Source organism: Podarcis liolepis (genome assembly GCF_965112155.1).
Source record: "Podarcis liolepis genome assembly, chromosome: 1".
Lineage (NCBI taxonomy): Eukaryota > Metazoa > Chordata > Lepidosauria > Squamata > Lacertidae > Podarcis > Podarcis liolepis.
This window is the reverse complement of record NC_139554.1, coordinates 115,680,447-115,702,841: the sequence shown is the minus strand read 5'-3', so window position 1 is coordinate 115,702,841 and position 22,395 is coordinate 115,680,447. Positions and strand designations below refer to the sequence as shown.

At 40.9% G+C, this 22,395-nt stretch overlaps 1 protein-coding gene across 10 annotated transcripts in view; it reads right to left on the bottom strand.

Annotated features, from left to right (window-relative positions):
• ATF2 (activating transcription factor 2) overlaps positions 1 to 22,395 on the bottom strand; it is a 38,919-nt gene that overhangs the window by 10,216 nt on the left and 6,308 nt on the right. For 3 of the 10 annotated variants that reach the window (XM_083468975.1, XM_083468978.1, XM_083468977.1), the window contains 8 exons: positions 21,500 to 21,574; positions 20,877 to 20,946; positions 16,110 to 16,206; positions 13,945 to 14,063; positions 12,771 to 12,899; positions 11,935 to 12,113; positions 11,050 to 11,164; positions 9,304 to 9,390 (listed from right to left, as the gene is read on the bottom strand). In XM_083468975.1, coding sequence (XP_083325101.1) covers positions 9,304 to 9,390; positions 11,050 to 11,164; positions 11,935 to 12,113; positions 12,771 to 12,899; positions 13,945 to 14,063; positions 16,110 to 16,206; positions 20,877 to 20,924 — 774 coding nt within the window. In that variant the 5' untranslated portion in view covers positions 20,925 to 20,946; positions 21,500 to 21,574. Of the gene's footprint in view, positions 1 to 9,303; positions 9,391 to 11,049; positions 11,165 to 11,934; positions 12,114 to 12,770; positions 13,620 to 13,791; positions 14,064 to 16,109; positions 16,207 to 20,876; positions 20,947 to 21,499; positions 21,575 to 22,395 lie in introns of all 10 variants that reach the window. The other 7 variants (XM_083468983.1, XM_083468981.1, XM_083468980.1 and 4 more) reach the window with 5 other exon arrangements.

The window sequence follows — 22,395 nt, the reverse complement described above, 5'->3', positions numbered from 1 at the left end:
AGGCTTTTGGGAGGGTGCAGGGTGCTGCCATGAGAAGGGAGGAAACTTCCCTTGTGCAAGTGCAGATCCACTTGCACAGCACTGGAAACAACCAACTGCTTTCATTCTAAGCATATACAGTGGTACCTCGGTTTACGAACTTAATCCGTTCCGGAAGTCCGTTCTTAAACCAAAACTGTTCTTAAACCGAGGCGCACTTTCCCTAATGAGGCCTCCCGCCGCCGGTGTCCTTCCACCATTCGGCTTCCGTTCGTAGACCAAGGTAAAGTTCGCAAACCGGGACACTACTTCCGGTTTTGCGGAGTTTGTAAAGCGAATAGTTTGTAAACAGGGCTGTTATTAAACCGAGGTACCACTGTACAGGCAACCCCCGATTTGCGCAGGATTTGCATTCAATGTCACTGCACGCCTGTGTAAAATTGTGTTCAACTGAAACACCCCATTCTGCACCTGTTCTGCCTCCGCCCCCCCCTTTCGGTGATGCCTTTTATGACGTTTCCGGGTCACTTCCAGGTTCAATGCTGTGCACATGTGCGCAACTGCACACACATCAGTCGCGCCTAAAACAACACTTGCCTGTACTTCATTTTGCCTCCCCTGTCTTTTTCCTTTTACAAAGAACTGACTAATACCACTTCTTCTAGTTCCAGAAAGTTATAGATCCACAATGTAAACAAGATGATGGGTATGAAACACAGAGTTAAAATGGTTAGCAAAAATACTATTATATTTGAGTATATTTCTGAGCTAGTAAGAAGGGGTACTTCAGATTGTGATGTGAGTTGTACACACTGCCAAAGTGATCCAGTGCTTTTGGCCAAATACAAGTACCAAAAACATCAAAGGGACCAGAGGATAACAGTAGGTATCTGTTCCATAGTTCAATAACTAAAAATGATCACTAAAAATATTACGTTCTTTAATCAGTGGGTTGATAATATGTTAACACTTGCAACCTATGAATGGACTGCTTACAGACATAGACTCTGCTTGGACAAACATGACAATATTTGGAACGAATTTATACAAAATGTAGTGGACTGTTAATATTTCTGTTCATTTTAGGATAATATCAAAATTATAAAAGAATGTATGGGTTAGGGTATTTTTTGTATATATTCATATAATGTTTTCCACCTTTATACAGTTCTGTGTTTTGTTCTTTTTCCTTTTCTTGTGTATCACTTTACTGCTTTATATTTGATTTTTTTTTTACAATAAAATATAAATTAATAAATGCAAAAAACCACTATTAAAAACCCCTTAAAAATATTACGTTGTCTTTCTAACTACATAGTATATATGGTTATAGAAGGAATATCCAGCTGATGGCCTTTAGGTCCATTTCCCGTCCATTCTCATACTTACTTATGGCTTGGCCACAGCTGTCCCACTCCCCAAGCTATTTTGCTTAAGCAGCAAAGCTAAATTGGCTCAGAACTTGCTGCTTCACTCAGCCAGCAACCTCCCCGCCCCCCTCAACTGGGAAATATATCACTATATATTCACAGAAGCATTCACAAGCCACAGAAGTATTTTGGCTCAGCCAGCACCAGGTCCTCAGGCTTCAGGACTATATTCTCTCCAGTCAAATTGCTGAGGCAGGTTAACAACCGCTTCTGAGAAGGGATGCCTCAAGTTCCCAAGGAATTGAACAATTTAGGCCATCCACCCCCCTGCCCCCACCATAGCATTAATGGACAAAAAATGGACCAAGTCACTGAAGAAAGGAGTGATGAAGTTGGAGAGGTGAGTCACAGGACAAGGGAAATCACAACACCTATAGGAAGAGTGCAAAACGATGCCATGCTTTCCGGGACAGCCCTGTGTAACAAGTTTGAATATTTGTTCCTAAATAGTCTCAAATATTTTAAAGCCTTCAAAATGTTCCAATAATCGACCCAATAATTTCAACCGGTTAAGTAGATTCATGACCACCATTTGGAAGTCTGCTCTTCCTCCAAGGAGCTTGGGGCAATTTACATGTACCCCCAACCACCCGACAAAGTAGGTAAGGTTGAGAGAAAATTTGCTCAAGGCTACCCACTAAGCTGTAGAATTGAGCTCTTTATTCACTGCACCATACTGTTGATAGTGATTGTTAATGTTCTCTCTAGTGATATAATAAAATACATATTTAAAGTATAATTAGAAATGATGAAGTACATTGATAGTCATTCAATTTGTATTTGCAATATTGCTGAAACACAGACGACATTCTAATCCTGAACAGCAAAGGCATCTTTTTTAGTATAAAAATTATGTATACCCTTCAAAATAAATCCCTATCACATCTGTCAGAATTGGTAGGAATAGATCGCTCCATCACGAGTTCACAGAAACAAGAGGATATATTGTAGAAACAATTTATGAAAAAGTCAGATCCATATTTCATATCTGCCACAAAACCTCATCAGAGTAATAACCCTCCTTCTCCTGGGTGTTATCTTACCATCTGCTCCTCTATTACTTATCTTTATTTTGCAACTAATTAACAGCATAATCTTCTAAATTCAGCAAGTTAATTATCATTATTGTGGTCTTTGCAGCATCATCAGTCCTTATGAAGTCTTGTCTCTCCCCTCCCCCCAGAGAATCTATGAAAATGAAGTAGGCTGGGAGAGGGTCTGTTTCTTTAGAGCAGGCTCATTAGGTGTTTGCTGATTAGCTCGGCATGCAGAGAGGCAGGTCAGGAGAATTCTGCCGAACACAAGGTCCCATGCCGAGCTCAACAAAGTTAATGCGAGTTTCTGAACATTTGCCAGGATGCCCTCTGTCAACTCTCAGTAGTAACCCCTGCAGAAAACCTACTGGCTACCCACTATGCTTCAGGTATTTCTCAGTTTGTGTTAAAAAAAAAATGTATGTGGAAAACTCCAGAGAGCATCACTTACAATATTTTTTTTAAAGAGGCAAGGCAATCCTAATTCAGAGGGTCTTATTTGTTTTTATATAGAATGATTTGTTAACTCTGCACTTGCTACAAATATAACATCTCAGATGCTTTCTGAAACAAAATCGAAGATGACCATCAAATGAATTCACCCCAATTTCTCATTTGAAGACACTTGTATCTATTATTTATGTGCTGCCATTAGCATGCATTCCAATCTACAGAGTACAAAGGAACAGGTACTTGTTCCAGGGAGGCTGCAATAGAAAATTCAACAAAGGAGCAATAAAGAAGCTGGATCCAAAGTAACTGTGACTGAAGGGAGTTGGTGGAAGGTGACTTTATTGCCCCCTTCTCCCAGCTACAGCTCCACAAGCTGTCTGAAGCGTCTCTCCTTAGGGTTAGGGGAACCTGCTAAATGGGGTGGGCTCGAGTGTGGGGGTTAACAGGGACTGATCACTCAAAATGAGGCAAGGCACCTTCTGTGAGCAGCAGCTCAGTTCATGGATGATTTCTGACAATCTTCCCCTTCCCCCTTGGTCTCTCAAGATATGAACAGGAAGGAGCGTAACACAGACATTTTAGAGGTTATAATGAAGCTCTGTATCATCTAATGAATTTCTGCTTCAAGTTTTATAATTCTAATAATATTATGTTCAAACAGTATATATGCTGGCTAAGGACACCCTACCCTCAAATATAAGTCACCACCAGAGCTCTAAACGTTGGTATGTTGTATTTAGGTACTGAAATACTGTTATTTTTCCATAAGTGCTTAGTATGTACTGACTAAAATTGATATTCAATCCCCTACAGCTTCAACTGAACTTGTTTGCCGGTGCATGCATGTTTGCAGTCATTTGTTAATATCCCTGACATGTTTCAGTAGGAACTGTTTTACAAATTATTTTTCTGTATTTTCTGTATTTGTATGATCTGCTATGTTAAGTCGTGTAATTCCAAGCTGGCAACACTATGAAATGCCACTAGAGAGCACAAAGCAGATTTAAATGCAAGACAAACACTAATTATAAGGTATATAATGGACAGAAGGGTATTCTTTTAGATGAATGCAGGATAGGCATATCAGACAAATTAATTACTGCTCTCATTTCTAAATTTTCATTTCTCAGGATGAGAGAAAAGAAAAAGGAATTTTCAGTCATGATGTATGCAGACATTGATTAGGATTTAACGTATAAAATACGCTGAGATAAGCAATAAAAATATTTGTACTGTCATATGTAACGTTAGAAGTGAAAGCATCCCATAATCAGTAAATTAGTTCTGGTGGAATAAAAATGGAGATTTTAAAATGTGAGTGAGTTTTAAAACTTGAGATACCCCCCAAGTGATCCTCTAAACCTTTGAGACATTCCCAAGCCATGCATTAATCAACAGAAGCATTTTCTAATTGTGTCATCTGAACTGAAGCAATTATTAGCATTGCTGAAGAGGTAATAAATTCTAACTGGTTCATTAACGGTTGCCATATTCCCTAAAGTGAAAATTCGGACATTTTTGGGAACATCTCCCCCCACTCCCCACTAATTTTTTAGGTTCTTTAAAGGCTTTTTAAAGCTTGGTTTTTAAAAAATTGCTCTGCTTGCCATACGTCCAGGTTTTCACTGACATTTTGTCAATTCGGCAAAAATCTGCCCAAACGCCATTTTCCGAGCCCAATTCCTGGGAAAACCCAGACGTATGGCAATCATAGGTTCATAGCTCTGATATATATATGGAACGATTAATATACTTGCATTTGAAACTCAAAGGGTGATAGTCCTACATTTTTACTGAACCTATACAAAAATCAGAACAGTACTCATGCTCCTTTGTCTTCTTCTCCAGGATAAATCCAGTCAGATACAGTTCCTCAGATTGTCTCCAGGCCCTGCAGCTCTCTCTGCATCCAAGAAACAAGGTTTTGATGGCTACTTTTTAAAAAATATCCATCACCTCACTGAAAGAAACAGTTGAAATGCAAATATTCACCAAATTTTATCAACTAAGGAGACTGCTAAAACTTAAACACAGCTATTTCTCCTGTGCTTTCTCAAGATGTGCTTCTTTTATATTTGTATAACAAAAAAAGTTTGCCATGTTGCACGTATAAAGGTTCACAACATGCTGCTGCATTGTTTTTCTTTTCTGACACATAAATTCTACAAAAGTATTCTGAGCAATTCCAGGTCAGATAATGCTGAACTACAGTGGTGCCTCGCAAGACGAAATTAATCCGTTCCGCGAGCCTCTTCGTCTAGCGGTTTTTTCGTCTAGCGAAGCAACCCTATTAGCGGCTTAGCGCTATTAGCGGTTTAGCGGCTATTAAAGGCTTAGCGGATTAGCGGCTAAAAGGCTATTAGCGGCTTAGTGGCTTAGAAAAAGGGGGGGAAAGCGAAAAAAAAATCGGAACACTTGCAAGACGTTTTCGTCTTGCAAAGCCCATAGGGAAAATCATCTTGCGAAGCAGCTCAAAAACGGAAAACCCTTTCGTCTAGCGGGTTTTCCGTCTTGCGAAGCATTCGTCTTGCGGGTCACCACTGTACAAACACCAGTCCTGAGTTAACAAAGTTCCAATATGGCTGCTATTCCTCTCACACATCTTTTAAGAGTTAAAATCCTGGTTCAGACAAAATGGGAGGAATGTAGCCTTAAGGAGACCACTCTGATGGCGCAAACATTTCTGCTTGCCCGATTGAACAATCTGTGCTGTTTGAGGGGTCCTCTCACCCCCCTTCAGCCAATTGTGGGAGGAAGAGGCAGCCGGGGGGGGGGGGAGAGCCCCGCTGCAATAGTGGAAAGTCATTGCACAGGCTTCTGCTAGCAGCCCGGTTAGGAGAATTGAGCCCAGCAAAGTTTGCTACAGTGTAGAGCAGCGGTTCTCAACCTGTGGGTCCCCAGATGTTGTTGAACTACAACTCCCATCACTCCTAGCTAGCAAGGCCAAAGCTCAGGGATGATAGGAGTTGTAGTCCATCAACATCTGGGGACCCACAGGTTGAGAACCGCTGATATAGAGGATTTCTTCCACTTCTCCCTTTTCACATGGGGAAGTTGAAAGGTTATACTTTGCAGAGTTGGAAAACTTATATTTTGAATAAATGAATTTCCTGTTTCGCCTGAACTCAAGAAACTAGCTTATTTTAACTATGACTTGTTAACAAATCAGGATCAAATGACGTTTGCTATCCTGGTTTGTTTTAATTAGTCACACTTAAAATAAGGCAGGGCCTCCCAAGATCGAACGTAACAGGAATTGACGGTTTCCCTAAAGTGAAAGTGAACACTTTCAACCTGCTGCTCTTGAGGGCAAAGATGAGAGGGCGTCTGTGAGCCTGAGCCACTTATTCACAACGCCAAACAACAGTGTATTATTACATACAAACTCTGGCAATTTCTTGGCAACTTCTCATAAAAGACATTTTCCTGATAATGCTTTAGTTGCTCTTGTAATTTTATCTTTTCTTATCAAAGGGTATTTATATATCATCCTTTCAATAACACACTGGCTTAACAATAATGTAATACTTCTATACAAGAGTACATATTCATGGGCAGAGCTTATTTCATTTTAGGTCTGCAACAGGGAGAATCTAAGCATGATAGCCAGATGCAGCATCCCACTTACACAACCAATTTTCACTAGCACCAAATAGATTTACTCATCCTCCCTCCCTCCCTGCCACAGCCCCTGCAGTTACCCAGATGTGCTCTGGAGGCCATCTGAGGCTTGCAGCAAGGAGGAAAGGAAGTCCTGCCATGCCCACCGGTGCAACATTGTACTTATCAAAACTTTCATTTCTATGCAGTATAAAATTAGCAGCCCATGCCGGAGCTAATTTCAAAAAATATCCATGACATTCTTTATTACTATGTATCCTTGACTTTGTGAAAGGTCACCGCTGAATTTCATCTGCTACACACCAGCAGCGATCATCTGAAACACCTACAGTGATACAGTTTCATTCTAATTTCATTGCAGAAGGAACGTAGCTCAGTGGTAGAGCATCTGCTGTGTAATCATAATGTTCCAGGTTTAATTCCCAGAAACTCCAGGTAGCACTGGGAATGTCCCCCATCTGAAACCCTAGAGAGCCGATGCCGGTCAGTGAAGACAACAGTGAACTAGATGGATTCAATATTAGGCAGTTTCCTACGTTCCAACTGGCCACAACATGTGCATGTTACCCCTGCAATGTTGAACACAAAGCAGGTATGCAAGGTCCCTTTCCAACATAACCATGGCATCACCAGTCTCCTAAAATGCTTCATGTTGGGAATTAACCAATTTAAAATGAGGTACCCTCTCTCTAGCTACCAGGTAGATTTAGTAGTCTCTGTTTAATGCATGCATTTGTCTGCTACTGCATTTCTACAATAAATGGAACAAGTAGTCTCTCTCTCTCTCTCTCCTTGATTTTTTATCCTAGTGCCACCCCCCTCTTTCCCAGTCAAACAGTTAGCATTTTGGATCCACTGAGCATACTCAGTCCTGGTTTTTTGTTTGGTTCTCTAAGATTTTGCCTCCTGCCAAAGATCTTTTGGTCTTTTGAAAACCTCAGGGTTTCCCTGAACATGCCAATACCCCCTTCTTGCTTGTAAGTGGTGCCATTTTGAAAACATAAGGATAGGCACTTGAGAGAATGAATTTGCTATTAGTATAGATGCAAAACACAGGCAATTAAATAAAGAATTCACTGGAAGCACTAATTTGTGCATCATAAGGAAGCCAATGATTGATTTAAGCAATAAAAATAGGATTCTGTAATTGTATAATTTACAGAGGTATCTTTTAACACCCTGTTTGATACCACAAATTAGGTAATTTTAATTGCCACTTCCCATGGTTCCTTTTCACTTGATAAGCAGAGCAAGGAGATCAGAATGTAGCAGACTTCCAGGCAATCCAAAAATTTGCGATTATCATTGAATGTCTTCAGAATTCTTCCATCCTTTCTACTATTCACTAACAATGGCTGTACTTGGGTGTCACAGTAAAATATGGCTTAGTGTGGAGTGGGCAAACTGTTTTTCTATTAAAGGCCAAATTCCACTGAGGGTCATTTCTTAGAGCCTATATGTGGACAGGGGGCAGGGCCAATTGTGGGCAACCCTTTTCTCTTTTCTCCTTCTTTTTCTGCTGCCCCTTTTCAGCAGGCTGCCAGAGGGGAAACGGATTGCTCTTGCCACAGGGCTGATTGTTTGCATCGTCTATCCCCTACTCTTCCATTATTCCATCTGTTCCTTTCCCCATGAAATTAGGCAAAAATTTGCACTAAATTAGGTCAAAGGGTGCCCATCCCTGGTTCAACAAGACATGAGTGAATCTAGCTGCTCCAGGCTCACTTACTCCTTGCACAAAGCTGGGAGGAGACATTTGGGAGCTTTCATTTCTTGTTTGGATTAACTGAGCATGCTGTGTCCTGCGACTATAACTTCAGAAGTCAAGTTTTGAAGTTACCATGTACAGTGGTACCTCGGGTTAAGAACTTAATTCGTTCTGGAGGTTTGTTCTTAACCTGAAACTGTTCTTAACCCGAGGTACCACTTTAGCTAATGGGGCCTCCCACTGCCACCGCCACCCAATTTCTGTTCTCATCTTGAAGCAAAGTTCTTAAACCCGAGGTACTATTTCTGGGTTAGTGGAGTCTGTAACCTGAAGCGTCTGTAACCCGAGGTACCACTGTACCAGGTTTAGTTTCAAATCATTCTGGACAATGTAAGAAGCCTTGGTTAAGCAAAAGCAAAACATGAAAGCTTCCAAGCTCCACCTTCTATGTGTGGGAAGATTGGGGGAGGGAGGTATGAACTCAGGAGGAGGCAAGATCCATTAATGTCTTGCCATTGTTTAGCAACATTAGTATGACGTCTGAACTCAGCCATTGTTTTCTGGTCATAGGCGTCTTTTCACTGATTCTCTACAATGGGTGGAAATTCAAATTGCTGGACAGTATCTAAGCTAAGAAAGGGAATTTTCAGTCACTTGTATGGTGCATTCAGTGCATTACTGCGGAGCGGAACTATTAACTTGTAAATCGTACATTGGCCCACTCTACAGAAAGTTCCACTAATGTAGAATTTGTGATAGCATTACGTGATAACAAATGATAAATACTTTGAAAGTTACAAAATGCTGTATAATTGTTAGGTATTATTTACTCTTGCTGTGGTTGTTATTAAGTAGTCTTTTCTCATGGTCCTGCTTTCCAAAATGCAATAGTACTGCACAACACACAAAGACAGTCACATAGCTAATTTCTTTGGGACTTAAAGTACGGTTCATCTATATGTATGTAAAACAAAATTAGGTTGTATATAAAACAAAATAAATAAAAACCAAACATCTTATTGGATTTTCTGGCTCACTTTCTATATTATGCCTAAATTCATCTTATTGAAGAACTTACCAATTTTGCCTCTGACTGCACAGGTTGAGGAGATGAAGGTCCTGGAATTCCTGGGATACTAGGCACCATGGTGACAGGTCTAACAAGCTGTTCAATATAATCAAGAATTAATACACAACTAAAAGCACATTCTACTTTATAACAGCTAGGGTGCCCGTCCTTTCCACTAAAAGATTGCTCATTGAGCTGCTTTAGTGCCAACTTTTTGAGGCCTCTGTTTGTGGATACCCTGTGGATATTTGTCAGGAGCCAACACTACTACCATCCAGGTGCCAAATTAAGAAGACTCTTATTCATCTAGGTTCTTAATGGTTGAATTTGAGCTCTGTTTTATAGTTCTACTGTTTCTTACTATTTTTATTGACTATTGTTTCATTAATTATGCCTACTTTTTATTTGGTTCTTTTATGCTACAATATTTTTGCCTTTTTAATAGTTTGCTGTTATGGCTTTAGATTTGGACATTGGTGTAATTTTACCAGCAGAACCTCCATTCCAATAAGTCTATTTATAAGTGGGTAGCATGATGTGCTCAGTTGGGGGAAACCAACTTCCACCTAACAGCAGGGTGTATGTCCTGCACAAAATTCCCCATTCTTCTCACAAGCCTGGGTTGTGGGGATGAGAGTTTATTAAAAGCTGTTGTGTAGTGCTTCACCCTGTCTTTCTTCCCTCTCAGTCACCTAAAGCAGGGGTGGCTAACCCACAGCTCATGGCCATACCTGACCCTGAATTTTTTTTTATAGCCTTCTAAGTCCCCAGATCGGGGCGCAGGTGGTGCTGTGGGTTAAACCACAAAGCCTAGGACTTGCCGATCAGAAGGTCGGCAGTTCGAATCCCCGCGATGGGGTGAGCTCCCGTCACTCGGTCACTGCTCCTGCCAACCTAGCAGTTCGAAAGCACGTCAAAGTGCAAATAGGTACCACTCCGGCGGGAAGGTAAACGGCGTTTCCGTGTGCTGCTCTGGTTCGCCAGAAGCAGCTTAGTCATGCTGGCCACATGACTTGGAAGCTGTACGCCAGCTCCCTTGGCCAATAAAGTGAGATGAGCGCCGCAACCCCAGAGTCGATCACGACTGGATCATGACTGGATCACGACTGGTCAGGGGTTCCTTTACCTTTATCGTTAAGACCCCATTAAAAATCATTTAAAAAAAATTATTAGATAAAAATAATATTGACTGTTGTTGCAAGTCCTCTGCTGTGGCCACCCACACACACTAGTTTTTTAAAAGCTTTTTTTAAACTACAGAATATGCTCCCACGGGTTCCCTACTGTAATACCACATTTCTTGGTCACCCCTATTTCTCTTTTTTCTGCAATGATGATTTTTGTGACACCCTGAATTTAGTAATGCATAATTAATGATTAAAAACGACTGAAAATAGCTCAGGGGAAAGATTTTTGGAAGGCAGCTATGGGAACCACAGTTCTCACCACATCCACTTTTATACTTCAACCACACCCACTTTGACATGCAGTCCCAGGAACAGTGAAGTTCAGTTTCCTATGCTTGCAATTGTTTCCTCTCTTGGGAACGTGCCTGGGATCGGCGTCAGTCCCCCAATGGTCTGCATGCTGTGGACCTCTGACCACCTGCCAGCCTCCCGACTGGCTTCTACCACTCGTTCTCTTCTGGATCAAGTGGTACTAGAGTCACAGCTGTTTCCAAGAATTAGCATTTGAGGACTGGGACTTTTCAAAAGTCTGGGAGAATGTGTGTGTGCCGTATACACACATACTTACTGGAACTGCCGTTGGGACATGCACGTTAGAATTTGTGATCGCGGCAGGAATAGCGACAGGCATGGTTTGTCCATTAGGAAGGTGCAACAGCAGTGGGAAGGGACCTGGCACCGGTCTAAGATAACAAATGGAAACAGAAAAACACTTATGGGACAAAGTACATTGCATATTTCATTCATCTTTGCCAGTGTGTATATTATGATATGCCTATTTAAAGACGAGATCCATAGATAGTGGAGACTGCATTTCTGTTTGCCTGACAGAACCATCACTGCCTCCTTCCCCTGCCCACCAAACAATGTTCTGGGGGCTCTCCTGACTACAAAGAGAGGATATGGAAGAGGCACATGGGAATCCCTGTTGCACTAGCAGGGCTTCTGCTAGAGGAACAGGTTAGTTGAATCTGGCCTAAATTTTGGAACCAGACTTGCCTTACGTTGGACCAAGAACCAAAAGCTTCTGCTGAAGGAAGGGGGCAGATGGTTTTCATTAAGTCACCCTTCCCCCGGAAATCCAAACACCATCTCCCATACTGTTTTAGAGGGAGGAAGAGATATTGTAAAAATCACATCCCCACCTCCCGTTGAAGCCTTTCATGAGTAGAGATCAACTCACAGGAACTCAAGATCCAAGCCAGAGAGATTATGACTTATCTAAGACCAAGAGTGTTGCTGGGTCCCCAATATTGTTCCACACACACACGTCAAACTTGGAATTAGTTTTTTAAAGGACAGCCCTTCTAGCCATTAAAACCTTCTGAGGTATTTTATCTTTAAATAAGATCAATCTAAAAAAGGATTAGGATAAAGGAGGAGATAATATTTAAGAACCGCAAACAAACCTTATAAAGATATTTCACTAGTTGTAAATATATAGAAAACTTACACTATTGGCCTGTTGGAGGAGGGAGCCTGGGTTATGACAGTGCTAGAAGTCGGTGAAGGTATGGCTTGCTGAATAATGACACTTGAGTCAGAACTTGCAAGCAACACATTAGGAACCTGTAGAGAAGCTGGACGAACAATTGTGGACGTAGGCTGGGCAGTCTGCTGCAGTGACACTTCCTACAGGAAACAGGAAACATTTATTAACATTAGTTTTACCATCCAGTTTTTCCTCTATGGATAATAAAAACATCCAGCTGTATCTGTATTGGATTTGAATTTTTTTATATATATGCAACTGCTTTATTTTATATGCAGCAAGCAATTGTTTCTGTCATGTTTCTGTTGTATTGTGAAATTGCTTCATAGAAAGCAATTCATAAATAAGGAAATCTATGTACATGTGGCTGCCAAGGTGCAGGAGTTCCTCAATTTAGCCTCTCCTAACATGGGTGCAGCCTCTGTCGCTGTATCAATGTGCAATATTGGCATTGACTTTCCATGTGGACCTCTAGACTCCAATCTCCTTGAGATCATGGCAGGGAAGACTGCAAGACAATTGCTTGGGGGCAAGTTGTGTATGCTTTAGAAATGTTCGCAACAATACTGTACTTTAATAATAATTCAGAACAACAAACTTTGCCCTTTAGATGACCAGACATAGAGGCTTTAGTAAACTGCGTGAGTTGGGACTCTCTGGTGTTCAGACTATTGAAGTGCTGTAATTAATAACACAGGTGGAGAGGGGGACACAGGATGAGCAAAAATGTTTGAAGCTCTTAAGTTTCTTGAACTTACTGGTACAGACCACGCTTCTAAATCATGAGAAATTACTACCTTTTCGTCACTGGTAGTGGACTCTGGATGAGGTAAAGGACTATCCTGGTGAGTTGTCTCAACAACAGAAGGCTCTTCAATCTTATTTCGTATAATTGGTGTTGCGAGAGGCGATAAATCTAGAGGCATCTAGAAGAATTATCAGGTAGATGCATTTTAAAATCTGAGCAGGACTCTCTTCAAAGAGTAGGCAATTTACAGTGATGCTAATATCCTGGCCAGCAGTATTGTCATCTCTTTTTAGACAGTGTTGGCAGTAATAGCTAATGAAAGGAAATTACATTCTGCCACACTTTCCCTCGTTAAAAAAATATTACTCACGTTACAAGCAAGAGGAGTTCATCCCTGGCAAACAACACAAAGCAGATGCCAGTTAGGACACCTTTTATACTTTTATTTCCTTTTTCAAGCAAAGTAGCAATAAATGACAGTAAGTATTTTGGTGTCATTTGGAATTATTCCTAGCAGCCCAGCTATGAGAGTGCAGTCTAGTTTGCACATCATGTGAAACCATAGTTTAACCATAGTGCCTGCTTTCCTCCTCCTGTCTTCCCCCAACTGGGAGGAAACATTGGATAAGCATTATGTGTAAAGGTGTGTACTTAGTTTAGAGCTTGTGTTTGTAGAAATAAACCATGAGCACTGGTCCACACACAATAATAATCCAGTACTGTGGATTGTTGCCTCCCACCTGGGAAAGTCATAAACAGGAAAAGAGCAAAGCTGGCACAATTGAGAAGCATGCATCAGCATGACACTTGTTCACATTATAGACTTGTGGTCTATAATGTGATTTTAATGTGATTGACTTGTCAGGACAGATTGACAGAAAGGTTACTTCACAAAATACTGTATTTTTCCCTCTATAACACGCACCCGACCATAACACGCACGTAGTTTCTAGAGGAGGAAAATCCGTAGGCATGCCACCCATAGGCATTCCCTCCATAACACGCACAGACATTTCCCCTTACTTTTTAGGAGGAAAAAAGTGAGTGTTATGGTGCAAAAAATACGGTACTTCCTCCAAGTGTGGTTTCTATATATTTCTAAAATATAAGGATTAACAAGAATGACATTTTTTCTACCGGTGAAAGAGTCCTAGTGATGAAGGGAACCCAAACAATTGGTAGTCTACACAGTGATTTAGCTATGATCATCTTTATAAACATACTTTTTTAATATCATCTTCAGAAGCTTTTTTGAATTCATTTTCAAAAGGACTTGCAAGCTCATTGAATAAACCAACTTCTTCACAATTCTTCAGGAATCGAGTTGGCGTTGGAGTCTGATCTAAAATTTAAAAATATATATATATGATTTTCCCAATTATATATTGGCTTTTATACATATTTTCAAATTGATGTCCATTTTTATGTTTCAGGCACTCTAAAATTTGCAACTGATCCTGACCAGGAGTGCAGTATAATTAAAGGTTTCACTGTTAATGTATCCTTTAATAAAAAACAATGCTGCCTTTTTGCCAAATCTTTCCTTTTAAAACCAGTACTGTATCACCAATATACACAACACAATCAGAAGGCAAAACAATGCAAATTCTATGTGTGTTTGGTTTGCAAAAGTCTTAGAAACCTTACAAACTGGGCAACAAGAAATCACATATTTTAAAAGAGAGATATTCCTTGAATTTTTGTTGTTGCTATGGCTGAATGTATGTTTTTCCTGTTCTTAATCAGCCTGCCTGTGGACAGCTGGGGGGGGGGAGAGAGTATGATAATGCATTGAAAAGTCTAGATTAAGGTGTTTTAAAATGGCATACAGCTGTAGGGATGTGCCTGCCTCCCTGAACATACAGAAGAAATCGGGGAACAATTTAAATCGGTAGCATTTAAGCTTGAAAATTATCTCTTAATCTTTAGTTTATGAATAAAACAGCTGGAGCTAAAAAAAATATTAAGCATAAGGATTACTTTAACTTTAAAAACAAAACAAAACAAAACAAAACAGTATTGCACCTTGGCTGCATTTCTTCACCCATTTGCCAAGGAATAATTTCCATTCATCCAAACAGCACTTATTCTAAAGCAAGCGAGAAGATGATTGCAACCAGAGCAAAACATTCTAATGAGAATGAACTTTAATTTCAACCATAATTGTTTAACTAATAGACAATAAAATACTATCCCAAAACACAATAAACTTGCATTGTGGGATTAACAAAGGAATAATAGTGATCACTACATAATGGCTGAAATTTAAAGATAAAGGGGGGAAATACTGAGGAAATCATGGCATTCTGTTGCTTGTGCTTTATGCAACATCTAAAGATTAAAGATGTGTACAGAAATCAAGACACGTATTATTCACAGAGTAGTGACCTGATACTTTTCATATAGTACTTACATTGCCTGCAAAGGATCAATACTACACAAAGGATCAACTCCACTGTAGCCAATACAGTAGAAAAGTGTATGATGTACTTTATTCACAGTATCTGCCTATCAGGTGTTGGCTTTCACCAAAAATCAATGCCTTGGGTCCAGAGAAGAGCAAGAAGAATTCTATGTGTCTAGCAACAAGGGAGAATTGGCAAAACTTGTATAGAGCCTTGTGTGAGTACATGTGTCTTTCTGCTCATGTAATGCACTTTTGGATGCAACCCATTACTAAACTGGTAATTACTTCTGGTGAAGAACCATCGTTTCAGGAAAAAGTAGTGGGTAAATGTTATTAGCATGCACTTTTGATAGGCTAATCCTTAAAATGTAATTCCCTAGAGTCAAGCAAGAGTTGCTTTCAGACCCTCCTCTTCATTCTTTATGTTTAACAAAACATTATCTTTATTTGCTATCCAGCCAGATTTTTTTAAAAGAGGGGGTTGAGATGAAAAGATCACCATAGAGGATGGAACTGCAAAAGAAATTTAAAGATCAGAGAGTATATACTTTGACCAACTGCTTTTGAGACCAAAAATATTTTATGCTATAGCTAAATTTATACGGAGAAGCAAAATGACCGATAAATATTTATCTAATAACCATTTACAAATATATGACATTGATTTAACTAGGATGGTGCATGTAAGTGTTTTCTATCATCAGTGCCTTACTCTAATTGCCAGGTATGATTTGCTGTGACAACCCTTACAAATAGAATTTCAGTTTAATTGGACTGCTCATTATTTAATAGTAAAAGCCAGAAGATTAATTTTATAAAAGTAAAGTAAAGTAAAGGACAACACAGTTTACAAATTCATTTCATAAGGAGTCTTTTGATGTTGCTTCTGATGAGCCTAGAGAGTTCGAGTCATATACAGAAAATACACAAAATGTGTGCACATTCCAAAAGAAAGATGGATTAATAGAAACATATACTAACCAGCTACAATGACACTGTCATTACGAGCTGGACCAAATTTCAGTGTCATCTCATGTTTATGTTTATGGACAGCCAAATGATCCTCGTTGGTAAAACGCTGTGGCAAAAAGTTTTAAAATATAGTTATAAATTTTAATTTCAACTAGTGATAACAACATGGAAAATCATTTTCATAACAGGTTAAAAGCCATTAGCAAGATGTTAACAGCTGATTTTTTTTTTAATGAAAGTCTGGATGGTACAGTAGGAAAATGATAAAAGTAAGCTTCATTGGAGAAAAAGGTTGTTTGTTTGTTTTTTAAATAATCTGCAAGATATCCTCAACATTTAAATAGCACCAGCATAAATACTAAGAGGTCAATACCAACTTTTGACAAAGGTTTCACTCCACCTATAACCTTGTTTTGATGAGCAGCTGAATAATAATATCAATATTGTAGTTGCTCAGGCAGACTCACAATGGGATTGTCTGTATACAAAGTAACTCAATTGATGGCAGAACATTATTCAAGGGAATGCCAGAGAGGGGGGAATATGCCTTTTCTTTAACATCTCTTATGCCAAACTCCCAAGCCTATTTTTGTACTTGGCAAAGCTTAACAAACACTTTGGTGTTTCTTTAGTGCAGCTTCTGAGAAACAAACTTTTAAAAAATTCAAGTGTAAATGCAGGTGCACGCCCCGCTGGAAGCTGGAGATTATACATATTACAGCAGTGCTGCCATTGTATTTTTCAAAATACAAAGTTGCTGTTTCCCAAAAATGAAATGCTTGGGGGGGGGGGAGTAGCCTGCAAGACTCAAACAAAGAAGAAAACATGCAAAAATAACTGATCATTTCTGAATGTTTTTTCCCCTGACGTACCTACTCTTTTCTCACATTTGTTAATAGTCCAGTATATAGAATGATTTACAAAGGTGAAACTAGTGTACCCAATTTTAAAATATTGAATATTACCGTATTTTTCGCCCCATAGGACACACTTTTCCCCCTCCAAAAATGAAGGGGAAATGTGTGTGCGTCCTATGGGGCGAATGCAGGCTTCAGGAAGCTATCTGCAAGACTTGCAAGCCCAGCGGGAGTTCCTGTGGGCTCGCAAGGCTTGCGGGCAGCAGCCTGCAGCCCAAAGCATGGGGCGCCCTCCGGAGGGCGCCCCGTGCTTCGCGCAGGTGTCCGCAAGCCTTGCGAGCCCGGCGGGAGTTCCCGGGGGCAGCAAGGAAGCTTCTCCCCAGCGCCAGCCCCACAAGCTCGGGGGACAGCGGGGAGGCGCAGCGCGCCTTCCTGCTGTTCCCTGACCTGGTTGGGAGGCTGCCAGCCCCACAAGCTCGGGGGACACATATCCGCAAGCCTGGGGAGACCGGCGGGACTTCCCGCCGGGCTCCCTAGGCTTGTGGATAGCAGCCTGTTCTGGGGGCTGGGGTCGGGGGAAGCTCGGGCATCCCCCGCTCCAGCCCCTCGCCTGGGGGAAAAATAAATCCCCCCCCAAAAAACTAGATGCATCCTATGGGCCGGTGCGTCCTATAGGGCGAAAAATACGGTAATTGCTCCTAAGCTACTGCATTACAATGTATTGGCTAAAGGCTCCATCAGTATAGCTGGCCATGAGTGTTGCTGAACTTCACCCTATACCATTTTCATAAACTGGCTAATCTGTTTTAAATCTAGCACTGACCTGTATTATTCTTGCAATGGACTTGACTTGGCATGGCCAGAAAGCTTTCTCTGCTGTCAAAGGGCTTAATGCAGACCACAAGTACAACAGCCGTATTGGCTGTGACTGTCTATTTTGCATGTCACATTAAACCATAGTTTAAAAACAAACTGATGTGTGCTACTCTCCTGCTCCTGTTGCCATTGTGGATGAAACAAGCCAGAGCCTGGCTTGTCATGTTGTCCCAATCTGAGCTTGTGGTTTGTTTCCTTCACACAAACTGCAAGTGGTAAATATTTTAACAAATAAATAAACAGGAACAAACCATGGTTACTGCTCGTGGTAGCCAGCTGAGCAGCACAATAGTTTACTCTCTCTCTCTGTGTAACATTGATATTTAATTAAATCAGTTTTAAACACAGAACTCAGTGGAAAACACATTGCAGAAATGCTACTACAAACAGCCTTAAGAACCATGCTGATGTTGTTCTAAAGTGACTTCAGAGCTGAGAGAGAAGTTTCAAATGCAGAAAGAAGTAGCTGAATCAGTCTAAAGGTTAAGAAGTTGCTTTTTTTCAAAATCAAAGAAACTACATTTAATTTGCTGTTGAAGTTGATTATACCCAAAATAGATTCTACCACTGCAACAGCCATTCCATTACAAGGAACACTGACCATGCAACATGAGCTTCCACTAGGATGCAGTAAAATGTTTTTATGTACTGGGCTCATCTGCATGTCCTCAAAACTTGGTTTTAACTTGCTTGTTCCTGCCTTTTGGGGGCATGAGCCACATGATGTTTCCCCTCTTCTGTTTACATTTTGGATGTCCTGCAGCAAAAACTTGCTTTCCCCCCCCCATCCAAGAGTATCACAGTTTTTCATCACATGCCAATATAATATGCCCATGAAGCACATTAGGCATATACCGTTTCTTGCCTTGTCTCGGATTTCCTTGCTGTGCCCACAACCACGTCACATAGACTTTGCTCCTCCCTGCTTCGTTTTTCTTCTGCTTCTGCCCATTTCCAGGCACAACTTTCTATCCTTTCCAGGTGGATTTACCTGGGAGGGAGATCCTTTGCACTCAATATGAGTAGGAGTGCCTGACTGCGTTGTTAGCACACCAAACCCAAAGCCCTATCCTCACTCCCTACTCCTCCAACTTGCAAGAGCTCTCCTGCTCACTCATTGCTTTGAAGTGTGTCCAATGGAACTTACTCCCAGGTAAATGGGGCTGAGATTCCAACCACAGCAAGGAGAGCAAAAACTGGACTGCAACAATAATCCACCATCTCCTCGCAACTCTCTTATGGCTCTTCTTGGCAAACAAACTTGCAGGAGAGTAGCGCAGCCACCCACAAAAACCCCTTTCCCCAAAGCTATTTGTGGGCAAACACACATCTACTTAGTACTAAGTCCTACTGAATTCAGTGGGGCCAACTTCCATGTAAGTGATGCTCGGATCTCAGCTTTCGCAAGGGAGTGAAAGCTGGATTGGAGCAGTGAACTTACAGTCATACCTCGGGTTGCGAACGTGATCCGCGTGGGAGGCACGTTCGCAACCTGCAGCGTTCGCAGCCTGAAGCGCCGCGTCTGCGCACACGTATGACGCGATTCGGCACTTCTGCACAAGATGTCACTTTGTGCTTCTGCGTGTGCGCCGAAACCCGGAAGTAACCCCCTCCCGGTACTGCCGGGTTTGGTGCGGTCCGCAACCCAAAAACATGCAACCCGCACTGTTCATAACCCGAGGTATGACTGTATTTTCTCTCTTTCTCTCCCCTACTCCTGGCTTTGGGCTGGAACAAACCACACATCTTTCTCCACCTCCCTTACATCCTTTTCACAAGAATTTAGGATGTATTTATCTGGGAGTCTGTCCCATTGAATTCAATGGGTTGTATTTCTGAATAGACACATTTGGGATTGCACTGTAAAAAACTCAAAATTCTGTCCTTGTCATGCCCCATCAAAGCCTCACGAAGGGAAAGTTCAGAAGCAGATGAAACATCCATCATAGCTGCTCTGGGGAAAACAAGGCTTCATACTGTATAAGTGCTGATAGTAGGGTGAGGTAGAGATGTGCATCACTAAAATGCATTGCTAACAACGATGTTTAGTCAGAGTGCAACAGTAATCAAACGATGTCATGGAAATACTGAAAAAGAAAATGTAGGGTGCATGTTTCCCCCTAATTTCTGCTGCAAACAGTGACAGAAAGGAGTGTCCTCAACTTTATATGTTAATGACAAGGGTTCTGGGGGTGCGGTTTTCAACATGAAAGTAGATCTGAGAAACAAATGAGCAGAATGCATGGTCCTCATACAGGGAAAAGTGAACTCAGTTGATAAACAGCAGTGGTATAGAACCACAGAGGCTATGATGCACAAACAATAAACAAAACGGATTTGGAAAACATGGGGTTTTCAAAGGCTGTGTAGAAGAGCCCATACAGAACAGGAATAAAGGGGAGGTGAAATCCCCTTATAGAAATGAAGATAACAGTCCAGTATGATAAAATACTAACAAGCCTTTTTTATATATATAATTAAAGAGAGCTCAAGAAATCACTCGGTAACCTTGAGGATCTTGGTAATTCTTCAATTATTCTATTTTTCTTTGAAATACCATAGCCAAGTTGTATTTTCTGTCATCTACAAAACAATTCTAAAAGTTGCTGACATCATATACAAGTTCTTATCCCCTCTTCATCCAACCCTCTGCACACTGATCCCTCCTTGAATCAAGAGCTCTCACAAAAGTAGTTATTAATGTGTGATATTTGAAGCTATGCAGCTTTCATTGCTGGATTGGGGTGTGGTGCTCAGTATAGTCAGTAACACCACCACACAATGCTCGTTTGGAGGCTTTGGTGACAGAGTTCTCTGCTGCCCATCCCAAATAAGCAACGTTGGCTTTCAGAGCTTACAGTGCCATCCATTTAAACAAGTAGTTGAACATGTGCAGCAAAGAAGCATGCAGAGCTTGACTGTTACAGATCTTTAGGCAATGAGTAAAAATGTTCTTAGGACTCAAACTGAAATGTAAACTACTTCCTCTGATATAAAAAATGTTTCTCTGTTAACTAACACAGATAGTTTTAACATGTATTACCTGTCCACATCCAGGGGCAGTACATAAAAAGGGTTTGTCATCACTCATATTCCACAGGTCCTTGTATTACCTACATTGAAATAACAAACATATCCAGTGAGTCCAGGCAATTGCTCTAAGTCAACAAACTAACATCCTCAACAAATGCAAGAAGAAAGTCGGTGTGTATTGGTATTTTCCCCCTTATAAAATGTCTCTTTATGACCAAGTCTCAAAAGCAGCAGTATTTCAACAAACACTTTAACAGTTTTTAAGGTAGGCTTTCAAAATCATGTGAGGAACACCATGAAAGCCAAATAGTTTATGGTATTTATGTCTCGCAGATGTGAAACTGAATCTGACACATTCCTCTGCATGGCAAGCTGGGAAACATTTCTGCAAAATATAAGATATCCAACTGTGGTGGCCCACTCGCACAAATGAGTCTTCTCCTGCTCTCTACAGCCCCCAACATCCCTCCAATTCTGCTATGGAGGATTGGGAAACCTCTGGAAAAGGTGGGGGAAGGAAGACAGGAAGGGGAACTCCCATTGTGTCTGCTGGCACAATGTTGGAACTTGCTCACAGAAACTGTGTTGTAAAACAAAATATAAATGTATTAAAACATGCACACATATATATACCTGGCAGATTTCACATGCAAGCCAAATTTCATAAGGTAAACGATTTATTATAGCCTCCTTTTCATGACAGTGGTTCTGCAAATCAAGAAGGGAAAGTCAATTATTAAATTATCTCTTTTTTACCATATCTTAAATGGTTGGAGTAGATGCACCCGATTTCCATGGGAATGGTATATTCTGCTTCAGGGCCTGTACCTTAACTCTGGAATCAAACATTCTCTAATAAAAAGATTGTCCTTACCAAATTTATTTTCCCAACAACATTATGAGGTAGATTAGACTAGAGGTGGGTTCATGAAATAATTCTGCCCCAGTAAATACTCTTGACAATCCCTGGGGTATGATGGATATGGGCAAACATGATGAACTAGATGAATGTGAATATGGAAAGCAGTAAATTCTATTATCATGATGGAACTTCCTCCAGCTTGCAATCATAGAACCTTTGATGGCAAAATCCATAAAAGCCTTGTTTACACATTATGCTTGCCCATGTAAACATGAACCTGGAGAAAGTCAAACCTATTCATAGGGAATAAAATGTATACTCTGGACTTATCCTTAAAGATAGTTATAAGTCTCAGCAAGCCTCCTATTTGAACTATCCAATCTCACCTCCTATCCCGACACTATCCAGAGCAGGGATCAGCAAACTTTTCTGTCAGCGGGCTGGATCGGCCATGCGCAGGAACGCGCGCACCAGTATGCATGCGCACACTGCTCTTTCCCCGCTGGCTTTCGGAGCCATGGCGGGGGAGCTGTTGTTATCTGCAGCTTCCAATTGGCTGCAGGAGCTTCCAGATAGCTTCCTGGCTATCTCGTGCCTGGGAGGGCACCCTCTGTGCCTTGCCCCCTCAGGAGTGCACCTGCCCTGGGCAGTGCGGGCATATGTTCCA